Source organism: Myzus persicae, unplaced genomic scaffold (assembly GCF_001856785.1).
Source record: "Myzus persicae strain clone G006 unplaced genomic scaffold, MPER_G0061.0, whole genome shotgun sequence".
Classification (NCBI taxonomy): domain Eukaryota; kingdom Metazoa; phylum Arthropoda; class Insecta; order Hemiptera; family Aphididae; genus Myzus; species Myzus persicae.
The window spans coordinates 5,485-26,670 of record NW_019104196.1 but is presented as its reverse complement, the minus strand read 5'-3'; the positions used below and the strand labels follow the sequence as shown (position 1 = coordinate 26,670).

Sequence of the window (21,186 nt, the reverse complement as noted above, 5' to 3'; positions counted from 1 at the left end):
ATTAATAGATGCATGATCTCAAATAAATTAATTACATTTTTTCAAATTAAGAACAGTACAATATTGTATAAAATATAGAGTTATTGGTGTTGGATTTTCAAAAAGGCAAATTATGTTGCACAAGAAAATAATGATTTCAATGAGTGCTCAGTGCTTAGTGCTCAACAATCAGCACCTGCACCTGTTACATGTAGTTTAATAATTTATATGAATACCTATAATAGATGATAATACGTACTATCTAACTAGGACGTAGGAAGTTATTGCGCATACCTATTGTTACAAATGACCTTTTTTAGAAACCAATTGATCATCGCCATCTACTATTGTTATAAAAAAAAATTGTAAAACTTTAAAAATAAAATGGAATTATCCTATAGTGGTCATTATTTACATTTACAAACAAGTAGCAAAATATGATAAATTGTCGTATAAACAATTTATTAATAAACAAAAATTTATGGATATCTTATTTTAACGAGATTCGCGTTAATTGGTCTTTCTTTATATTTCTGGAAAAAATTATAAAATCATTTAAATTTTTAATTCAAATAATTTACAATATAATTATTTTTTAATTCCAATATTTTTGAACCTGAGATATATTCAAACAAATCAATTGAATAAAGAGATACTCTTATTTTATTACTGGTGTGTTATCCGGTTGTGTTACTGACACTATGTGTTATATATCCTACAAACGTACAATGTGCAACATTTGACAAACCAATTTTTTAGCAGTGCGTTTAATGATGTGCAAACGACAAACTGACGATCTACAACCATGAAGTGAAGATATTCTTTCCGAATAAACCCTAAGCTCATGGTGTGCACACCCTGATCTTAAACTCAAATTTCAAAACAATATTACCAATTAAAAGAAGAATATTATTATCATTACGATTTTTTTTTGCTTTCATGCACTTTATCAGACCATATTTTAATTAGAATTTTTATTTTCAAAAATGTATACTTTAAAAGTTGTGACGGTTTTAATTCTATTGAATTAATCTTCCGTTGTTCATAATTTTAGGCACTCCTCACAGTCTATACAGGGATAGGCACTTGAAAATTTCGGTGGCCCAATAAAGAGCATATTAAATACATAACACGCATATTTTCAATATTATATTATACGTAGGTTTATAGACGGACATATTATATTATATTATATTATATTTATATATTAAACCTATCCGATGATGACATAATTTATTTTATATATTATACATTTAATAATATTTAAATGAACGTAAAAAGACCTTGAATTCGAGAGTGTATCTGTGCGGCTATAAACTGATTGGACCAAATTGAACAGAATTATCCGCGAGCGAGTGTCGTCGCGATGACGCGTAATAAAGAGCGTCTGCGAGGCACGACACATCATATTATATTGTTAATAATAATAATATAATAATAAGTAACAATGTAAATATTATAATATCGCCGACGAAAGTGCCGGCAGCGGCATGTGACAATAATCGCACGTTCCTGCTCCCACCCACCCGACGCGCACTCAGGTAAAGACGCTTTGAAAACAAATTGCCCGGCTAGGTCACCCGCGCGTCGCGGTCTGCACGGATCCCGTCAATTTCTCTGCGGTCGCGTGTTTATTGTGCTCGCGCCTCCGTTTGACGACGGACCGCCACTGCCGCCACCGACGCCACCGACTTCCGAGAGACATCACCGCCAGACATGTGCAGCTGAGCCGATAGAACATCTCTCAAATTTAATAATATTATCGCGATCCTGCATATCACCAGTGAGCATGACGTTAAAACAATAATAATTAGTATAATAATACAATTTATGTGAAATTTTTTACTATACGCATTTGGCATGACAAATATTTATGTACCCAAGTGGCCAATAACTGTCCAATTTTGTTGGGGGGGAGGGGGGATTAATAATTAATAATTTATAGGTTGCAAAAACGCCACCACAACTGAAGCTATTAGTAGGCTTAGGATTTCTATATACATTAGTTGCAGATTTTTACCCTTTAATTGTCATATACATTGGTTGTCCGATTGAATAGAACAATTTTTACTCTGCTTATTTTTTTAAATATTTTGATCGAAGTACATGCATAGATAGTCGCATACTCAGAGTTTTTTAATAATTGTTTGAAAAAAATTATTTAAAAAATAGTTTTTATCTAATGAAAATCAGCGATTATTGTTTTATTTTTCTTAAATGTATACTATTTATAAACGGACATGGTTGGTTACAATGAATAAAAGATAACATTTTATCTTAGTAGACTTGTGGACTCGTGTTTTCTGTAAAAATTTTATATTTTGTGCGTGACATTTATTGTAATATTTAAATAAACAATTTTTAAGAATGCCTCAGTTCAAAGCGAAGGTGCTGACTATAAAAATTATTGTTGCAGAACTTTCAATATTGATGTAAAATATTTTGCTACTTTATTTGCGTCCAATTATTCGTATAACAAGTAATAACTATTTAATATTTGATAGAAATATAGAACTAAACTTTTTTGCATATATGTTTGGGTATTTTAAAAAGTAAAATGCATTTTTCATCATTTTGTATTGCATACAAATCCTAGAAATAGTTTAATAGCATACCAGTACACTTTTTTACTTACATAAATTGCACAATTTGCATTAAATATTAATGTAATAATGTCTATTTTATAAAAGTTACCTATATTATTTATTATTAAAAAGTATTAAACAAATGGAGTTGCTGACAATTATTGTTGTTTACATAAGTACCTGAGATATTACATGGTTGGATCATATTATCCTCTTATATTACCTTTTCTACGAACAACAATTCAAGGGCATCTCCAGAGACGTGTTAGGGGGGGAGGGAGAGGAGAAACCAAGTCATAATTTTCAGAAAACTTTTGATATTATAATATGTTTTTTTTAAATTTTGTTTTTAACAATAAATAATTTTTTAGAATACATGCTTGGGGGGCGAGGCCTCTAGCCCCTCCTGGAGCCGCCCCTTTAACAATTCTTAACGTCTGTGCTTTTATCATCGAATTCTGTACCAAAAATACAACATTTTAAATATTTTATTTATTATTTTCTCAAACTAAATAATTGTTAACTAATGATTTCTAGAAGTTGGTAGATATTGTATTACCTATTTTAACCCGCAGTTATACTTTGTGTTAATTGATTATTAAATTAATCTAATCTATATTCTATGATATGAGTAAAATCATCTTTTTTACCTAAGAATACAAATAGAGATATAAGTTAAAGTATGTGAAGACGTAAATAATTAACCCGAAAACATAATATAATAATACGTAGGTACCTATATATTTCGGGTGGCACTACTGAGTGCCCTCCCCCATCTGTTGTTCTCGATATGTAAATACTATATCCAAATTACTTATTGTACTAAATTGTTGTATAGATTGTAATTATATTTTAAATAAAAAAAAAAAAAACGTACCTATGTATAAATCCATAAGTATAAAATCTTAAAAATATTCTGAATTTAAGTATTTTTTACTTAGTATATATAGCCGTATATTTAACCTAAGTATTGTAATGCCATGTTTATCTATCTCTCTAAATTATTTTCAATATATTTAAAATATTTAAAATCATAATTTTATATTCGAAGGACTTCCACCCGTCAAATTTATTACCAAAATATACACGACCAAAAGTGTACACTACACGGCCCCGGGTGGCGCAGAAAATATATTCTTTCACAACAAACAAATTCTGTCGACAACACATTAAAGTTATTTGCCAGCTCTTTCTTGGGTTTTTCACCATAGTTACAAGATGAGTTTCACTTTATACCTACTACGTATACGGTTAAACGTATATCATAATACATGTATATTGTGTGTATGTAAATGTTATGTTAAATCCGGTATTCATTATAATAAGTTAATAACATGTAATACGTGAGTATATACGGAGTATACCTATATTATCGTAAAATTTACCTGAAATAAAATAATATATAAGTAGGTGGTACTAGGTACCTATTATATAATAGGTAGTAGATACCCGCGATCATATATTGACTGGCCATACCTATCCATTAATCTATTAAACTATTAGACCGTTAATTTATTATTCACCGTGTATCGATTAATATTATCCGTGTGGGCACTTCTTACAATATATACGTCTAGTAGACAGAGTGTATACCTATGCATATATATAGTATATTGCTCGCGCCGACTAAAACTGTTTAACCTAATGCGATTTTTTGAAAGACTTTTACTCGTATGGCACATTAGCACACATATTAATATAATAAGCCGCGTGCCCGATACATCACTGAACATTGTCCGGGCGTGCGAAGAGTCAATTTCGATGCCCGTCATTTATGTCCAGCGCTCGAACGCCATAAAAAAAACCAACAAAAAAATAAAAATAATAAACAAATATTGGAGGACGGACATTAGCTACCCACAGGGATGAAGATTAAAACCTATAGAGGAGTGTCAATATATTATCAAAGATATTATAATTGATATATTGGGCAACAATTTTGAACATGGTTAAAGCTATTTATAGGCATTGGCTAAGAATTACGATTCTAGGCAAAACCAGTTATCGACCAAATTGATTTTATTATTTAGGTGTAACTCAAATATGATTAAGTTGGAATAACCGTAGATACTCTCAATTTCCATCGAATGTTTATATAAAAGATTTCCATACAATGTCATAGCAAAATTTGTAAAAATATTTTGACTCTTTTTGAGCTATTCGGGTGAAGAAGAGCATGAGCATTTTTTTTTGACAATAATGTCGTTAAAATATTTTTCGATTGATTAAAAACTTGTTTAACTACTTATATCATACAAAGTTCTTTATAAGTTGTAGTTATTGTAATTTTTTATTTTAGTTTATTTAAACTTTGTATTACAAACTAATGTAATCAAAAATAATAGTTGAGCGTAAAATCACATACATTTTTTTATGAGTGTTTGAAGTTCAAATTTAAATGTTTATAGTTTATGGCATTGGATAATCAACCACTAATTTACAATTTTTCATCGAATCATTTTTTTTATTTTTTTGTTATTTAAAAACGAATAACTTACTGTAAATATCTAAACATTTTCCATAAATGTTAATTTCATAATTGTGTATGCATTATAACATTTTAAAATTATTTTTGCTCTTTTTGAGCTATTTGCCTACATTTAAAAAATATTCTATAAATATCGATCAAATTTTTTTGCCAGGACGAAAAGCTTGAAAATTTAATAGTAATAAGGTACCATATATGTATATATAAGAGAAACCTTGTGTTTCTCGTTAGTTCTTATAATAGCGGTTCAAAAATATTAAATATATATAGGCACGATTTTATTTATAAGTATTTAAACATTTTAAACTTCAAAATTCATCAAAATCATGAAATGTTGCAAATTATATGTCCAATTTTTACAACTATAATAGGTACCCTTTTCTTCTCATAAATAGTTCACACTGTAACCAAAAAATCTAAAAAAATCTAAACGCAATTTTTTTGCACAGATATTTTTTTTATAGAAGTTCAAATTCGGACAAAATTTGATATTTAATCAAAGAATTACAGTTTTATTTATTGTGTTGTAATTTAAAAATATTATTCTTAGTTACTTTAGACTTTTAAAGTATATTATTATAGTTTATACACGCAATGGTATTTTCAAATTTAATTCAAGTTAATATTCAATAAATTACTTTAATATCAATAATATTATAGAATATACTTAGTAATGTATAGGCTCAAAGACGGTTTTCTCTTAGAATCGTTTTTCATGTACAATGATTTTATATCATTTAATTTAAACTGAATACATCCATTACAGTGACCCACCTGCTACGTTACTTCTAATGCGAAAGTAGAGAGGCCACTTGACCATGTACCTGTGCCGCCACTGCCCTCAAAATGTTTGTAACTAAGTGCACTATTAAAAAAAAATAACTTATACATCTGCTATACTTAACCTAATACTTATCTAAATATATTTTTCGAAAATCCCATTAAGAAGTATATTGCCTTTATTTTTATATTACAATAAAATTAATTGTATCTCTTGCATGCTACCAGGTCATTTTTATATCCTCTAAAATTTCAATGGTTGATATTTTGCAATAGTGGTACGTGAACCACACAAACACAGTGTTTTTTATGTGTATGACTAAAATATTATAGTAAAGCAGGTTAAATTAAATGTAGGTATTTTTGAATTGTTAATATAATTAATATTATTAAATAGTTATTATGAAAATAACACGAGAAGAAAATGATTGTTATGCTAATAAGTGGATTATTTTCTGACTATTAATTATATAATTGATATCATTACATTTTTGTCTAAATATTATTAAATGTAATGAAAATATGCATATTGTGTCGTGTTTAACATTCAAAATTTTACACTCATGTTAGATATTATATTAATTTCTCATAGGTATACTTATATATTTTAACCTTTATCTAAAATAATATTTCTGAATTTCTGATGTCAACATTGCGCAATCCTGCCGAAGGGTGCGCAAAGTTGTTCGGGTGGCAAATGACCTATTTAGGATCATAATATTATCATTATTGTTATTATGTCTACAGAGTAAAACAATTGAATTTTATGTTTATTCAGTTCTATATAACACTGATTAATAAAATAAATTATACAAAAATATTGTGTCCAAGGTCGGAAAAAATTAATAATGCTCCTGCATTGTACAATAATGTACACGTGTGTGAGTACCACATTATAATATATTATGTTCCACAAACACTGATGAAAATTTCAATGTGATCCCGAGAAAATAAGAGTGTGTATGTGTGTGTACCTATAACAAGGTCTGTTGTAGGTAACTTGTATAACTCTATTATTTAATATTTTTGTTGTACCTACGCGTCTTTTTGTCACGTATATTATATATATATATAATTTTATATAAACACACATACATGGTCTAATACATATACCTATTGCGGCGTATCCCTTAAATACGTATACATATTATAATATATTTAACACTATATATTAGGTATGAAACATAATCCATATTATTACACAGGACGCGATCTTTTATGCGGTTTTCGTTTATTATACGTACACACACATCGTGCCGGTTTACATTATCTGTTTGCTGCCTATTTAATATATATATATATTTATGAATAATATACATAATACGTAATATAGATAGTATATTATTATTATTATTATTATTATATAGTTTTGTTGCTTGTTTTTGTTGTCGTTGTTGGTTTTTTTTATTGAACGTATTTCTCAAAACCTTGAAAATCTTAAATTTAGCAAATTAATTCGACGTTTCAAAAGAAAACCGATAGAAATAATAATAATGCTCTATTTAAGTTCTTTTTTTCTTATATTACGCTAGCAATGTCTTGTGGTGAGCTCACTCACTTAGTGCACGTCAAATATAATATTAGGTATAGACGGAGTCACGGAGAGTCTAATTTATGTAGTTCAAGTTGCACGCTGGAAAAACGCCAGATTTAAATTTAATAGTATGTATAATTTGGTTATTTTATTCATTCGTTATACCGTCGGCTATAGGCTATGTACATTCCTATGAAATGTGTTTAATGTGTATAAAAATGATTAATTTTCCGTCTAAATATCATTTAACAATTATTTTTGTTGGACTAAGAAACCAGTATATTTATGGCACTATAGTTAAATTTAAATAATTTGTTACTTATCCCCACGAAATAAAATGATATACTATATAAATATCGGTTAATATTCCGTTATTCGAATGTAGCTATACACTAGGTTGATTTTTCATGTAAGTAAATAGGTATAGGTACTTATTAAATAGGTACCTACTACCTAGCACTTAGTACTTACCAACTTGATCAATTATAGCTTTTCAATAGCCAGTAGGCAGTAACTGAAATTCCTTATTAAAATTAATAAATTCTGACATGTGAATGCTATAAGTGATAATTAGTGCATATACTAAACTACATTTTAGACAATATTATATAAATTATGTTATGACTATTGGCTACTGTTATTAAGCTAATATTTTCATTTTGTATGTGTGTAAAATGGTTGAATACAAATACATTTTAACATGCGTTTTGTAAATTGTTTTTAAAAGATTACAGTTTCATTCAAAGTTACCCACATTGTTGTTAAACTTTTATGATTTGATAAATAATTTTGCAGGAAATAGTTCTTTTACGATAACTGCAACGTATGGATGATGTAATTTTTAAATCGTAAACCTTTTAAGCAGGTAATATATTATAGTGTATACTATACGGCCATACTATTATAAAGACCATATTTTCATAATTTTCTTACTCGATTTCGAACGCATAACATATTGTACTTATTCATTTAACAAAATTAACTCGAGAATTTCGCGCGTTGTCAAAGAATATTATGTAGGTATCCATGTGAGTTGTGTACATTCGTAAACTACCTTTACCGATATCTTATAATGCACAGTTCGAATGTAACGCAGTTCACGTATTTTCTGTGTGAATGATGGACGGGTATTCAATGTAAAGACTTTACGCAAGAGAATTCCATATAGGAATAATACAAATCTATATGTATATAATACGCATGAGTGTATAGTGTATACTGTATAATGTATAAATGTGTAATGTATATAATAAGTACAGTTGGTAGATATACTGAGTATAATATGAGGATGTGTTTGAAATGTTTGAATGTATTGTTTTATTGTAATATGCGCTCTTACTTTCACGATACAATGGAATACAACACTCGGGGCTATCGGTTAGGTGATATTGAGCCAACGTGATAATTATTGAAATGTGATTTGAAAAAAATAAAAATACATAAGTTACATTTTGCAATCAACTATTTAAAACATTTTGCGCCTCTTTTGTCATATGTACAGAGCAGGTGCATGCTTGATTCGATGTAGTTGGTTTGCCTTAGTATTAGGTACTCTAAACTAAATATTCAGACTAATGCAAATATGCAATGTCATCCTTATACAACTGTGATATATTTTTATGGTAAGAACATATTAATTAACTTAAATTCTTTAGTTGTAAGCATGTACCTACGAATTACGTAGGATAAATTGCTTGGTTCAACTAATTGAACCTTCTGTAGATGTGCGTGTATGTTGGTCGCCGGTAGGTACCTATATATTAGCTACACATACACATTATAATCAAATCATAAACAAAACTATACAAATCATATTGCGTATTGTTAAATCAGCTCGATCCTCGATAGATCTGTTTATATTATAGTCTAACACATACATAATAAAAAAATAAAGTAATATTTGGACTATTTAGACTATTGTCTATTACCTATCGTCGATACAATAAACGATATAAAATTTCAAATCTCGTAGATCCATACGAGTATTATAAGACATTAAGACTTAAAGAAATTCATATAAATCATGTATTGTGAACAAAACTAAATCCTATTATAATTCATAGTATTATACGTCTTATTCAGTTAGTTTAAGTAAATACTATACAAAATAGGCATCTACCATTAAAATACGTTCAGAGTACCTACCTAATCACATTCACGAACAAAGTTTACTTGCATATAAAAATAATTAACAATCCGAATTTTGTTTGCTATAGTATTGATTTGTCGTTTTAAATCGATTCTACAACTGTAACACATACATAATATCTAGGTCCTTAAATACTTTACTTAGTTTGTCCTACGTATATTACTGTAAATTGTGTTAACACTTTGATAGTGTGTGTAAGTAGACGGTAGTGTACCTATACTACGTACAATAGTCAATAATTACACATTCTAATATTTATTTATTTATTTGGTATTACTTGTATACCCACATATTACTATTGACCTACATATGATCAATTGATATTAAAATACTAATTATTTCAAAAAATACTATTTATAAGGTTTTTGAAAATATTTATTTTGTATAATTTTAAATCGTTACAAGACAGTAATTTGGGGAAAAATTATATTTTCTATTTTTTTTTTACTCTTTGACAACATAGATTTTTAATCTCATATTTCTAAGTAGAATATTATTCGCAGTACTTCGATACTCAAAAATTAAATTTCGGACGAGAAATTTATTAATTATAGCGACTTGATGAGTACCTATTTAACATTTAGATGAGTGGAGCAGTGGACCAACATTTTGTGAGGTACCTACCTCTTTGTAGGTACCACTCCACTATGCTCAACTAAAATGTAAATATTTAAAATTACTCATAATCATAAGATACTCATTCAAAATGTCAGTTAGGTACTCTAGTAAATATTTTGGTTTGGAATATGAAATTGTAAATGCACGTAAATATATACTTTTTTAGAAAAAATTATTTTCAACGACTTACAATTATGTAAAAAAATATTTTTATAAACTTTAATAGATTTTGAAATAATGATTGTCTTTCATTAAAATGGTTGACCGGTAATATCTATTCAAATTACATTAGTGCCTACCTATTTAGTTGATACCTATTTAAGTTGGATGGATAAAATATAAAATAATATACAATCATCATCAACTTGGTTATAGTGGTAGTTGTTACTGTAGTTTTCTACACTAGATGTGATTTTGTTGATGTTTGCATAAAACCCAAATGACTAATGCGTATTTTGCTCCTTTCACTATTACATTCGAGATTCGCATACGATGTAATTTATTTGATATTAAATAAATAAGTTTATATTTGAATGAATTTTTTCTCAACTCAAAATAAATTTTAAAAAAGATTATGCAATTTAAAGAACATATAGACAAAAAAATCACGTTTGACAACGTATTTTAAAATTGACGTTTAGGTAAGAAGGAAAAAGTAATTTCATATGATAGGTGCATAAGCTATATTAAATGTAATATACAATAATTAATAACTATTAACTATACTGTTTATAATAATACGGAAAATAAAATGTAATTGATTACGTTGGAATTCAAATAGGCAGATCATAGATGTATGTGGGAGTAAACAACAAGACCTCAAGACATTATATTTTACAGTAACATTAATATTATTGTTATAATTAATAATACAAAAGTTGATCTTATAAAAAAAAATATTATGAAACTGTCTTTTTTACTCTTTTACGAATTACCTAATTTGAGGATGTTGTAGAGATTGATATAACAATATGTTGACTGTAGAAAACCTTGACTTATGATATAGAATAGGTATACTTAAATGAACATAAATATAATATATTAACTTAGTTTTAACAAGCTTAATATTCTTTTTTATATATATATCATACGACATACATATTTGAAAGGTAAATTACTATAATATAGTAATACCAGAGCCAGAACATCTTTTTGATAGAATAAGGCACTTGATTTTTTCACTCTAGTTGTAACCCTCCTTCTAGTAAGCACATTGCATATATCCACTTTTTCTTTTTATAAAACATCGTTGTAAGCAGTCACCAATGTTATTTATGGGTACAGCTCACTCAATAGCTAGCAATGTTAGCATAACAAATAACAATGTTCAATATTAATTCGCTTACAAATTTATTTTTGTTATTAGTGGATACTATAATTATAGCTCAAACAAATTTGCTTATTGTACACATACCTATAGTATTACAGCACATAGTACATATACTCTATAGTAATTGGTAAGGACATTTTTTAACTTAAATAAATTATTAATATAAATTTATATAACCAAAGTAATTCATTTTTTATTCAAATAGTATTATTAATACATTTATAATCTATAACTTTATGAGCTGTGACTGTGGTAGTAAACATAATACACTAGTTTTGCACCCTAAACACAGTAGTTACCATGCACAGACGATAACTTAATAAAGACCACATATATGTTGTATACGTAACGTATACGTGGTTATAAATTATAATAAGCTTATAGGTAAGCTACGGAACAAAATGAGAGTACAAAAATCATTTTTACAGCTTGGAGTTAATATAAGAAGAAGATTTAACTAGGTATATTATTCACAAACACTACGAGTGTATGTAAATGTTTTAATATTTTAAGTAATGACATAAATACATAATTGGTATTAAATAATGTGTATAAATAGGAGTAATGAATAAAATATATTATGTACCTATCACGAACTTAACTTCTAAAATTGTAATATTGAATGTTAGTATTTTTTTTTTACCTAAATTTGTTGCCATAAATGGTATACGAATTTTAACAATAATATAGTATTAGCTATTAATGAATGTATACAGTAACATATGTATACGATAAAAATAGAATTGTTAATCCTTATAATTTTATATTATACTTTGTTTAATTAATTATAAACTATAATATTAATATATTATTGACAGTTTTACGTATTATTAGTTAATGCTTAGGTACTCAGTACACTGACACGAACGTTTTATTCAGAACCACGCCAAGGGTATTTCCTTATGAAGGAAACAATGATTGGAAACATTTAATTTTAATCATGTATATAAAATGTAATTAATTTATATACATTATTATGAATAATTTATTTAATAATGGATGGTATATTGTTACGATTTTAACATTTAAATTTACCTATAACATTGACCTTAACCGTTTTCAGAAAAGTAGTATTAATGATTCCGCACACTATCTGTGTAGTGTGTATATATCTTGATGACTCGTGTCAAGAAATCGATAAAAGTGTCAAATATTCCTATATAATCTATATAAGAACTCTGACATTAAACTATTAAAGTGAAGTTTAAAGTAACATTGAATATCCTCTCGTCTCGTATAATATCAAGTAGGTATGTATTCAAAACAATAATAATTTTCTTATAATGTCCTAGTGATTTGAATAGTCATTGTGTTTTATACTACAGTATATGTACTCGTGATTACTGTACTTAAATGATATGATTTTATTAAAAATATGTTATGGAAAATGTGAAATATTGTGTATATCGTACCTACATTATGATTATTACACAAGCATACAGCATGTCTTAAAAATGTACTGGCGTACTGCATACCGAAATTCCACAACTTGGCATTTTTACTATTTGGATAACATATAAAAAAGTGCAAAAAACAACATATAATTAAAGTTATCAGTTTGAAAACATTGGTTTTTTTGTTTTTTTTTCATTTATATTATAAATTATTGTTTAGTGCTATTAAAAAAAATATAAAACTCTAAATGATTCACTTAATAACGTTATAACGTATTGAAAAGAGAAGAAGAAATAGAAAAACCTATCAAAAAAGATCTAATTTTAGAAAGTAATATAATATTTTAAATACAACAAAATATATGACATTGAATATGGTTACTGATCAGGTCAAATACAGTGTTATAATTGTATACTAGTATACACCGATAAGTGATAATTGAAGGGAACAACAATAAGAAAATTAAGCATGTAAGAGGAGGGTTCTGTTCGTTATTGTCGAATATGATTATAATATTTTTTAATTTCTAGATACACTTATTTCAACTATTGCTTCATATCGATCCATGTTTTCTTACAATTTTTCAGCGATGGATAATGCGAAACAACCACAATCAAACTCGAGCTGTGGCGACAAAGAGCGTGACCTCAACAAGCAGTCGTCGGCCGTCGTCAAGTCAGGCAGTGATCCCGTGCAAGCGGCACTGGGTGATTTCGGTTGGTGGCAGTTTTGGATCACGTTCGCTCTATCCCTGTTGAAGTTTCCGATCGCCTGGCACCAGTTGGCCATTATATTTTTGGCCGCCAGAACGCCATTTAAGTGCGACGGCGGCAACGAGTCAACAACGTTGTTCAACGTGACCGACAGATGTAGTTCCCTCGACCCGGTCACAAACGAAGTGGCAACATGCCACCAATTCATCTACGACAGGTCCGTGTTTCAGGAGACCATAATCACGGAGGTAGGTACAGTGTTAAACACCGAAAATATCGATTGCGGCAGTTATCTAAGTCTGCAAACAAGCTGCAGCCCATATGCAGTGCATCCAGCCAAAAACTCATGGGAGTGACTATTAGGAAAAAAATAATCTAGGAGATTTGGGTGCATAAGTGGTGCGGATGACTCCGTAACATATTAAATGACGTTTAATTTGTACATATATAAGTAGTGCTAAGTACATACACATGCAGTTCATGTATTAATGTAATAATATGTAATTATTAGGGCTAGGATAGTATAGGATTTTGCATTTTTTTTTAGGATTTACAGGACATAGCTTTTCAAGCACAAAATGTGATTTGGTCATATTCGAGTCCAAATTTATAGTTTTTATTTTGCTTTTTTTTGCATTTTTTGTACTTTTAAGGATTTAGGGTCATTTTTTAGCATTTTTAGGTCATTTTTTCAATTTTACGGGCATTTTTTATACATTTTTGAAATCTAGGTAATATTTTTATACATTTTCATTTACACTAGATGTTATCGATAAAAGTTTTGAATTTATAACAGAAATAATATCATATTCAATATTTCAATTATAGAGATAGTATAGACTATAGAGAATACTCTTCGATACCTCGAGTTATCTTAATCGTTAAATTAAATGACAGTGATGTGGAGAGTACAGTGTGTAGTAGTGTGTTAATACTCGTTATCGATAATAAAACCACTAATATATTACAACAATAAACTTCGATAGCCGATAGGTACTATAAAAGTTTTTCATGCTACAAAACATTGCTAGCAGATAATCGGCGGTCATTTGTATTTGAAAATTTGAAGGAGCTACCGATTGTCCAATGCAACAATACAATTTAAACGTAATTTTCAGAATAAAAAAAATATACGTATATATTTTTTATTTTATAGTATTTTTGTTGTTTTTTTCAGAAAATTTTAAGCTGACCGTTGCATGATAAGTCCAAACTTCAAACTTTATTATTCATATCAAGAAAATCCTAAATTAACATTTTTTTTGCTATTTTTTTATAATATTATAATTTAAATAATTTTTTACCGAAATATTAATTAATAATTATAATGCATTTTTATAACATTTTAAAATCATTTTTTATCTTTTGGGCATTTTTTAAGTTCATTTTTAGGTTATTTTAAGGTCATTTTTTTTAGGTTTTTTGGGTAATTAAAATCCTAGCCCTAGTAATTATATACTCAATAATATTGATAATATATTGTGTAAATTACATTCAGACATTAGGTAGGTACCTAAATATTATATTAGTTACAATAAAAAGTTGAGTGTTTATAATCATAGTCGGTAGTCCAGATTTACCAATTACAATTCGACTACCGTAGTTGTGGTATGGCGAATATGAATAATATAAAACTTCAAAAACTAGAATTCTTGCTGTAGGAAAATTGAATTATACCTTTATGTTTAGCCGTATGGGTAAGTGATAATGTGACTTTTATCGGCAAATGATCTTAATAATAGTCTGATATCTTTAAGATCGAGTAGTTTTTGAGTTAATAGATTATACAAAAATCTCTTTTCTATTCGTTTTGATTATTTTTGGTTTGCCATTGGTTGCACAATAACTATTTTTTTATTTTCTGTAACTAATGATGGCCATCCTGTAATATACAAACCAAAAATATTCGATTTCTGTTAGCTAAATGAAATTCTCGTATGAGCCACCCTATGGCTACCTATATAAGGGCTGAAAACGAACCTGTAATGCTATAAACACTCCCCACAAGTTTCAAGGAGTATATGTGAAATAAAAAAAACTGTAGTCTCCTTTAAATTCGAGATTTTGGGTCGTCAAGGTTAGGTTAGACTTCGCAAAATTTTCCAAATCAAATAAAAAATAACTTCAAAGTAAGAGAGTAAGTTATTCGTCTTGGACTTAATAAACATATGACAACCAATTGCGGATTAACATACTAAAAAGCCAATAGGGTCGTCGTTTTGGCAATGCCAAATTTAAACTCTAAGGCTTTAGTAAAAGTCATCCCTTAAAAATTTCACTTAAATATAGATATGGTGGTAAATATAAAACGGAAAGTTAAAGCTTAAAAAGTTATTTGATATTCTTAATTTTTATAACTGCATATAGGGACTGATAGGGGTGACAAACCTATTAGGGTCAGAGGGGAAATTGTCAGGGGATAGAAATTGTCGAAAGCCGTTAACTACTCGTAGAGTCGTAGGTATACCGTATACAAAATCAATACTGTTGTAAGTTTATTTTTTTCGGTTTTACAATGTTTCACATAGTATGATTGTGTCGCCACAATTATCGTCTCTGGACAATATGGGTAGGTTTTTTTATTTTACAATAGTATTATATATTTCGATTTTCGTTATTGTTCCACAGTGGGACTTGGTGTGCGGCCGGTTCCAACTGTCTAACATCGCGCAGTCGGTGTTCATGTTGGGCGTACTCATTGGAAACGTGCTGTTCGGTATGTTCTCTGACAAGTACGTATACCTATTATATTTTATTCTCTTACCTATTTAAGTATACAAAAATTATTAGGTACTATAATATGTTATATACTGTACTACACGACTTGCCTGCATAAATAATTTACAGTATTAATCATGTAACTGTGCTTTATTTAGAAATCAGAACAAGTAATTATAAACATCCGATTTACAATGTTTGTGATTGTGAAGTTGTGAATTAGTTTTAATTGGAAATAATACATTACTGAAACAGTCAAACCTTGCTAGTTATAACAATTTTCAGCCGTATCTCACATAAAAAAACATATTGAACGGACATTTAAGCAAAATTACATTATACAGGGAGAACAAAAAGTTATAACTTTTTTAATTTTAATTACTTACTCATACATTTTGTTTGGCTAGAAACACCAAAATACATTAATAAGGCTACAGCTGCAGTATGCAGTACATCTAGATATGTATATAAGGCAACGTACTGCATATAATATAGGTACCTATAGCTAATGTATAATAATTAAGGAGAATATTCGGCCCTAAAAGATAATGAGATAAAGGAACACTGAAAATAACATAGAACTAGTTGAAATATTCAATAAACCCAATATGTGTTCTAAAATGATGTCGGAGACTTAGCTGGGCAAGTCATGAGTGGAAAGCGGAGAACAGGATAGTTGACAAGGCCACGATGTGTTATACAGATATAGAACAAGACAAAGATGACGTCAAAGACGACGGTGATGTGACACCTAGACACTAGATCTAGTCAAAAATAATATATTAAGCTCCTGCCTCCTAAGAATCAGGGATGGAAAAAAGGTGTGCAACGATGGATCACTCGAGACTAGGAGTTTTCTCCCTCTTGGGCAATGGGTCTTAACGGCGTCGAATAAGCTTAAACAAATAATATATTTATTATAGCAATGCTTATTTAGTATCTTAAAAAAAAAAGAATGATGTTCGGCACGTGTGTAATAAAAACACTTAAATGTTCTTAGGTATGGTAGAAAATTACCAATGATGTTCGCTATTGTCTTATTACTCGTTGCCGGGGTCGGCACATCTTTAGCTCCTTGGTACGAGTTATTCCTGCCACTTAGATTTGCGACTGCGTTAGCCATTGGAGGTCTAATGATTAGTAGCTTCGTTTTAAGTGAGTATCAAGCATATACTTTATTTATAAGAATTAGAATATAGCGTGTTATAAAAATTGGCTTACTAAAAATGCAGTTGCAATACCTACTCACCGCAATTTAGTTTTCCGGAATAAATTAACTATTGATGACATATATTATATTTTAACTTTTAAGAATTATTAAATAAAAATCATTTTTAAATAATTTGAATACAAAATAATATAGTGCATTCGTCTCTTGTACCATTAAAACTCAACGCAACCAACCTTGTAATAACTAATAGCAAAATAAAAATAAATATTTGTTTGGGTAATTGACCATGAATACAGAAAAAGAACAAATAATTGTATGGACGGCGGTAAACCACATAATATAATAATTTATTTTTAGGTTCCGGAAATCTATAATCTTCTGACCTAGTGTTTAGAATATTTTGTTTTTACTTTTAAGTACCTATATAGTGGTGGGGGTATAAATACTGTAAACAGTCAATAAACGTAATAATGTGCATTTATTTTTAATCTATTCAATAAATTATTTGAAGGTCTTAAATTTAAATGTAGAGTAACGAATCATTAAATAACCACGATTGGTTTAGAAACATTTAATAGTTTTATTGAATAGCGTAACTGATTGATATAAACTTTATACTTGTTAATTTATCATAGAATTGTCCAAGCATTAAAGTTAATATGCATGCCTATATTAAAAATAATAGGGTTTTTGTCATCATCAGCGAGAATATAATCACATGGCAGACCTACAGACTAGCTGATTCCAACTTGCCACCTGGCCTATTTTGTCATAATATTGTCTTGTCAATCAATTGTCTAGGTCACCTTGCATAATGCCCCAAGTATACCTACTTACTTGTACTAAATTAATTGTATGGATACTGGTGTAAAACTGCAGGCCATGTATTCTGTCTTATATTCAATTAGTTTAAAGCGATTCGAAATAAATGATTGGCATATATCAACTAGGTACTCTAATCAATCATTTTTGATAAATATTATTAAAACTAATAGTAATAAATCATTTTTTTTTTAAAAATAAATTGTAGCCATGGAAGTTGTAGGCGGGAAATGGCGAACCGTGGTAAGCACTTTGCATCACATCCCTTTCAATTTGGGCCACATGAGCATGGCGCTCATTTCGTATTTCATTAGAAATTGGAGGCAGTTTCAATTGGCTATTACCCTGCCGTCGCTGTTTTTCTTCACGTACTGGTGGTGAGTACCTGTCTATACGTGTTATATTTTTTTGTCGGCAACACAGAGCGTAAGCACCGATATCGCGATACTTGTAGGAGGTAGGTACCTATGTATAAGTTATATGAACACCTATATACCACAATTTGTTGCCAAGGATAATACCGGAAAGCCCGCGGTGGCTGTTGGCAATGGGCAAGGAAAAGCAGGCGCGGAAAATACTGACCACGGGCGCCTCGCGGAACAACCGGAAGCTGGACGGCGAGTTCGAAAAGTCGCTGATGAACAGCCAGCCCGGAAAGGGCGCCGAAGAGAACAAGGGCAATCTGTTCGACCTCTTCCGGACGCCCAACCTGCGGAAGAAGACGCTGGCCGTGTTCTTCAATTGGATGGTGTGCGGGCTGTGCTTCTACGGTCTGGCGCAGTACATGGGCGAGATCGGCGGCAACATATTCGTCAATGTCGCGTCGTCTGGACTTATCGAGTTGCCCGGCGCGTTCCTGTGCATATACCTGTTGGAGAAGTTCGGCCGGAGGAACACCCTGCTGTCGGCCAACCTGGTGACGGCCATGGCCTGCATACTGATCACGTTCCTGCCTCAGAGTGAGCGATTCGACAATGATAATACTTAATATATGAATTACGTATAGGTGTACTATGAGTACTTATCCATAGGTGCATACGATGACTAGGTCCGGACTATATTATAATAATATATACGTATATCGGCATATCGCACCATTAAAACATATTATTAGTAACATATAAAAAAAAAAATATTTTCAGATAATATAAAGTCAAAAATAATGGTGCACGATGTTAAGTAATGTAATATTAAGTTCGTAACACATAAACAATTTTACATCCGAGTATCTTACAATGTTGATACCATATTAAGTATCTATTATTATAAAATTGCCTACTCAAGCAGTGTGAGTTATCGTTTAAAATTTAAACTTTTATCTCACTTCATCAAGCACCTATTCTAGAATAAATAATAATATAACTTAAAACAAACACTATTTGGCTTAATACATTTAATTTTCTGTAGATGGTTACTACGATATATCGTTATATTATGTATTTAAATGAGCGTGCAGCATGTGTATAGAAATAATTATACAGGTATAATTATCTAAGGACCTAACAGTTTTGACCACGAGATAAATGCTTCGATGATTATATTATGATACGGCTGTACGAGGCTATAGGCAAAACGATTTACTCTCGAACATAGTGGAAATTGCATGCGACTATACTTACTATAGGTACTATTATTCGTATATTATATTACACGCACGTATTTTCCGTTACCAACGTATTTCAAATACCTCAAATACTTTTTTTGTAGCACCGGTTAAATGGGTACATAAAATATTAATAAATATTATGCGAAATTCCAACTTCCAAGTTCTTAAGTATCTACATAACTACACCAGTACTTGAAAGAGAAACTTGGTGTTACTACTGCGGTAGTGAAATCTATCATTATTCATTGATAATCCTAATAAAACCTATTGATGTGTAAATAGCTTAACTCGGTCCCCCTTTAATCAGTCCAACCAAATAGGGTTAACTTATTGTTAGCGGGTAAGGGGTGTTAGTCAAAAGTAGCAATTTCCCCAATCGGCAAACCGTTGAACCAACATTTTTTTTGTTACATTATTTTATTTAAATCTAAATCTAGGTACTGGAAAAAAATTACCCAATACTCATTAGGTTAGTACTTATAGTGTTCTAATATTCTATAGTACTGTTACATAAAGTAAACAAAGGTTATTCTGTTTTCCTGACGGTATTAAAGTTCAACTCGTCTGTGTCAAACTTGATGGTCACGGGTCAACAGGTGAAATTCAATTAGGGATGCCCAAATCGAATTTAATGTCGATATATTGATAAAAAAAACGACATCGTGATAAGCGGAGTTGCCCGATTGCGGCCCGAATTCAGGTAGTCGTATTTTATCCCAAATATAAGTATCCCGATTGCGTCCAAACACACATTGGTTCACAAAATAGCTTATAATTAATAAAATGAAGTATTTGGTTAATATTTTAAATACTATTGGAAGTAATATTTTTATTTATGATTTTATTAGCAAAATTTGTAATTATTTTGATTTTTCAATATACATTTAAGATGATGGTACAAAAACTGTTTTCAATTAGAAATTAAAAAAAATACACAAACAATTAATAGTCAAATAAAAAATTGCTTACAAATTACAATAAAAAATATCTATATGAAGTACAATTAATATATGTCAATAAATAGTTAATAAATAGTCAAATATTAAAATAATAAATTGTTTACAATAAGAAAGATATAAAATACAATTAATATATGTCAATATTTAGTCAATAAAATAATAAATGATTATAGTGTTATAGGTAGATTTTTAAAACTCATTATTTTTACAAAATCAAAATTAGATATTTCCTTGTTTTTTAATTTTGTAATTTGGGTTTGTATAAACTTTTTTTTATTTATTTGTTTATTTGTTTCTCGAGGAGTACAAACTATAGATTGCATTTTTATTTTAGCATCT

The 21,186-nt window shown here is 29.4% G+C and overlaps 1 protein-coding gene across 1 annotated transcript in view; it reads left to right on the top strand.

Moving 5' to 3' along the window:
- The first annotated feature begins 1,576 nt into the window (after positions 1-1,576).
- Positions 1,577-21,186, top strand: part of LOC111039842 (organic cation transporter protein) — a 22,701-nt gene continuing 3,091 nt past the window's right edge. The window contains exons 1-6 of the mRNA XM_022323489.1: positions 1,577-1,762; positions 13,446-13,819; positions 16,200-16,303; positions 17,290-17,444; positions 18,491-18,659; positions 18,796-19,241. Coding sequence (XP_022179181.1) covers positions 13,448-13,819; positions 16,200-16,303; positions 17,290-17,444; positions 18,491-18,659; positions 18,796-19,241 — 1,246 coding nt within the window. The 5' untranslated portion in view covers positions 1,577-1,762; positions 13,446-13,447. The remainder of the gene's footprint in view (positions 1,763-13,445; positions 13,820-16,199; positions 16,304-17,289; positions 17,445-18,490; positions 18,660-18,795; positions 19,242-21,186) is intronic.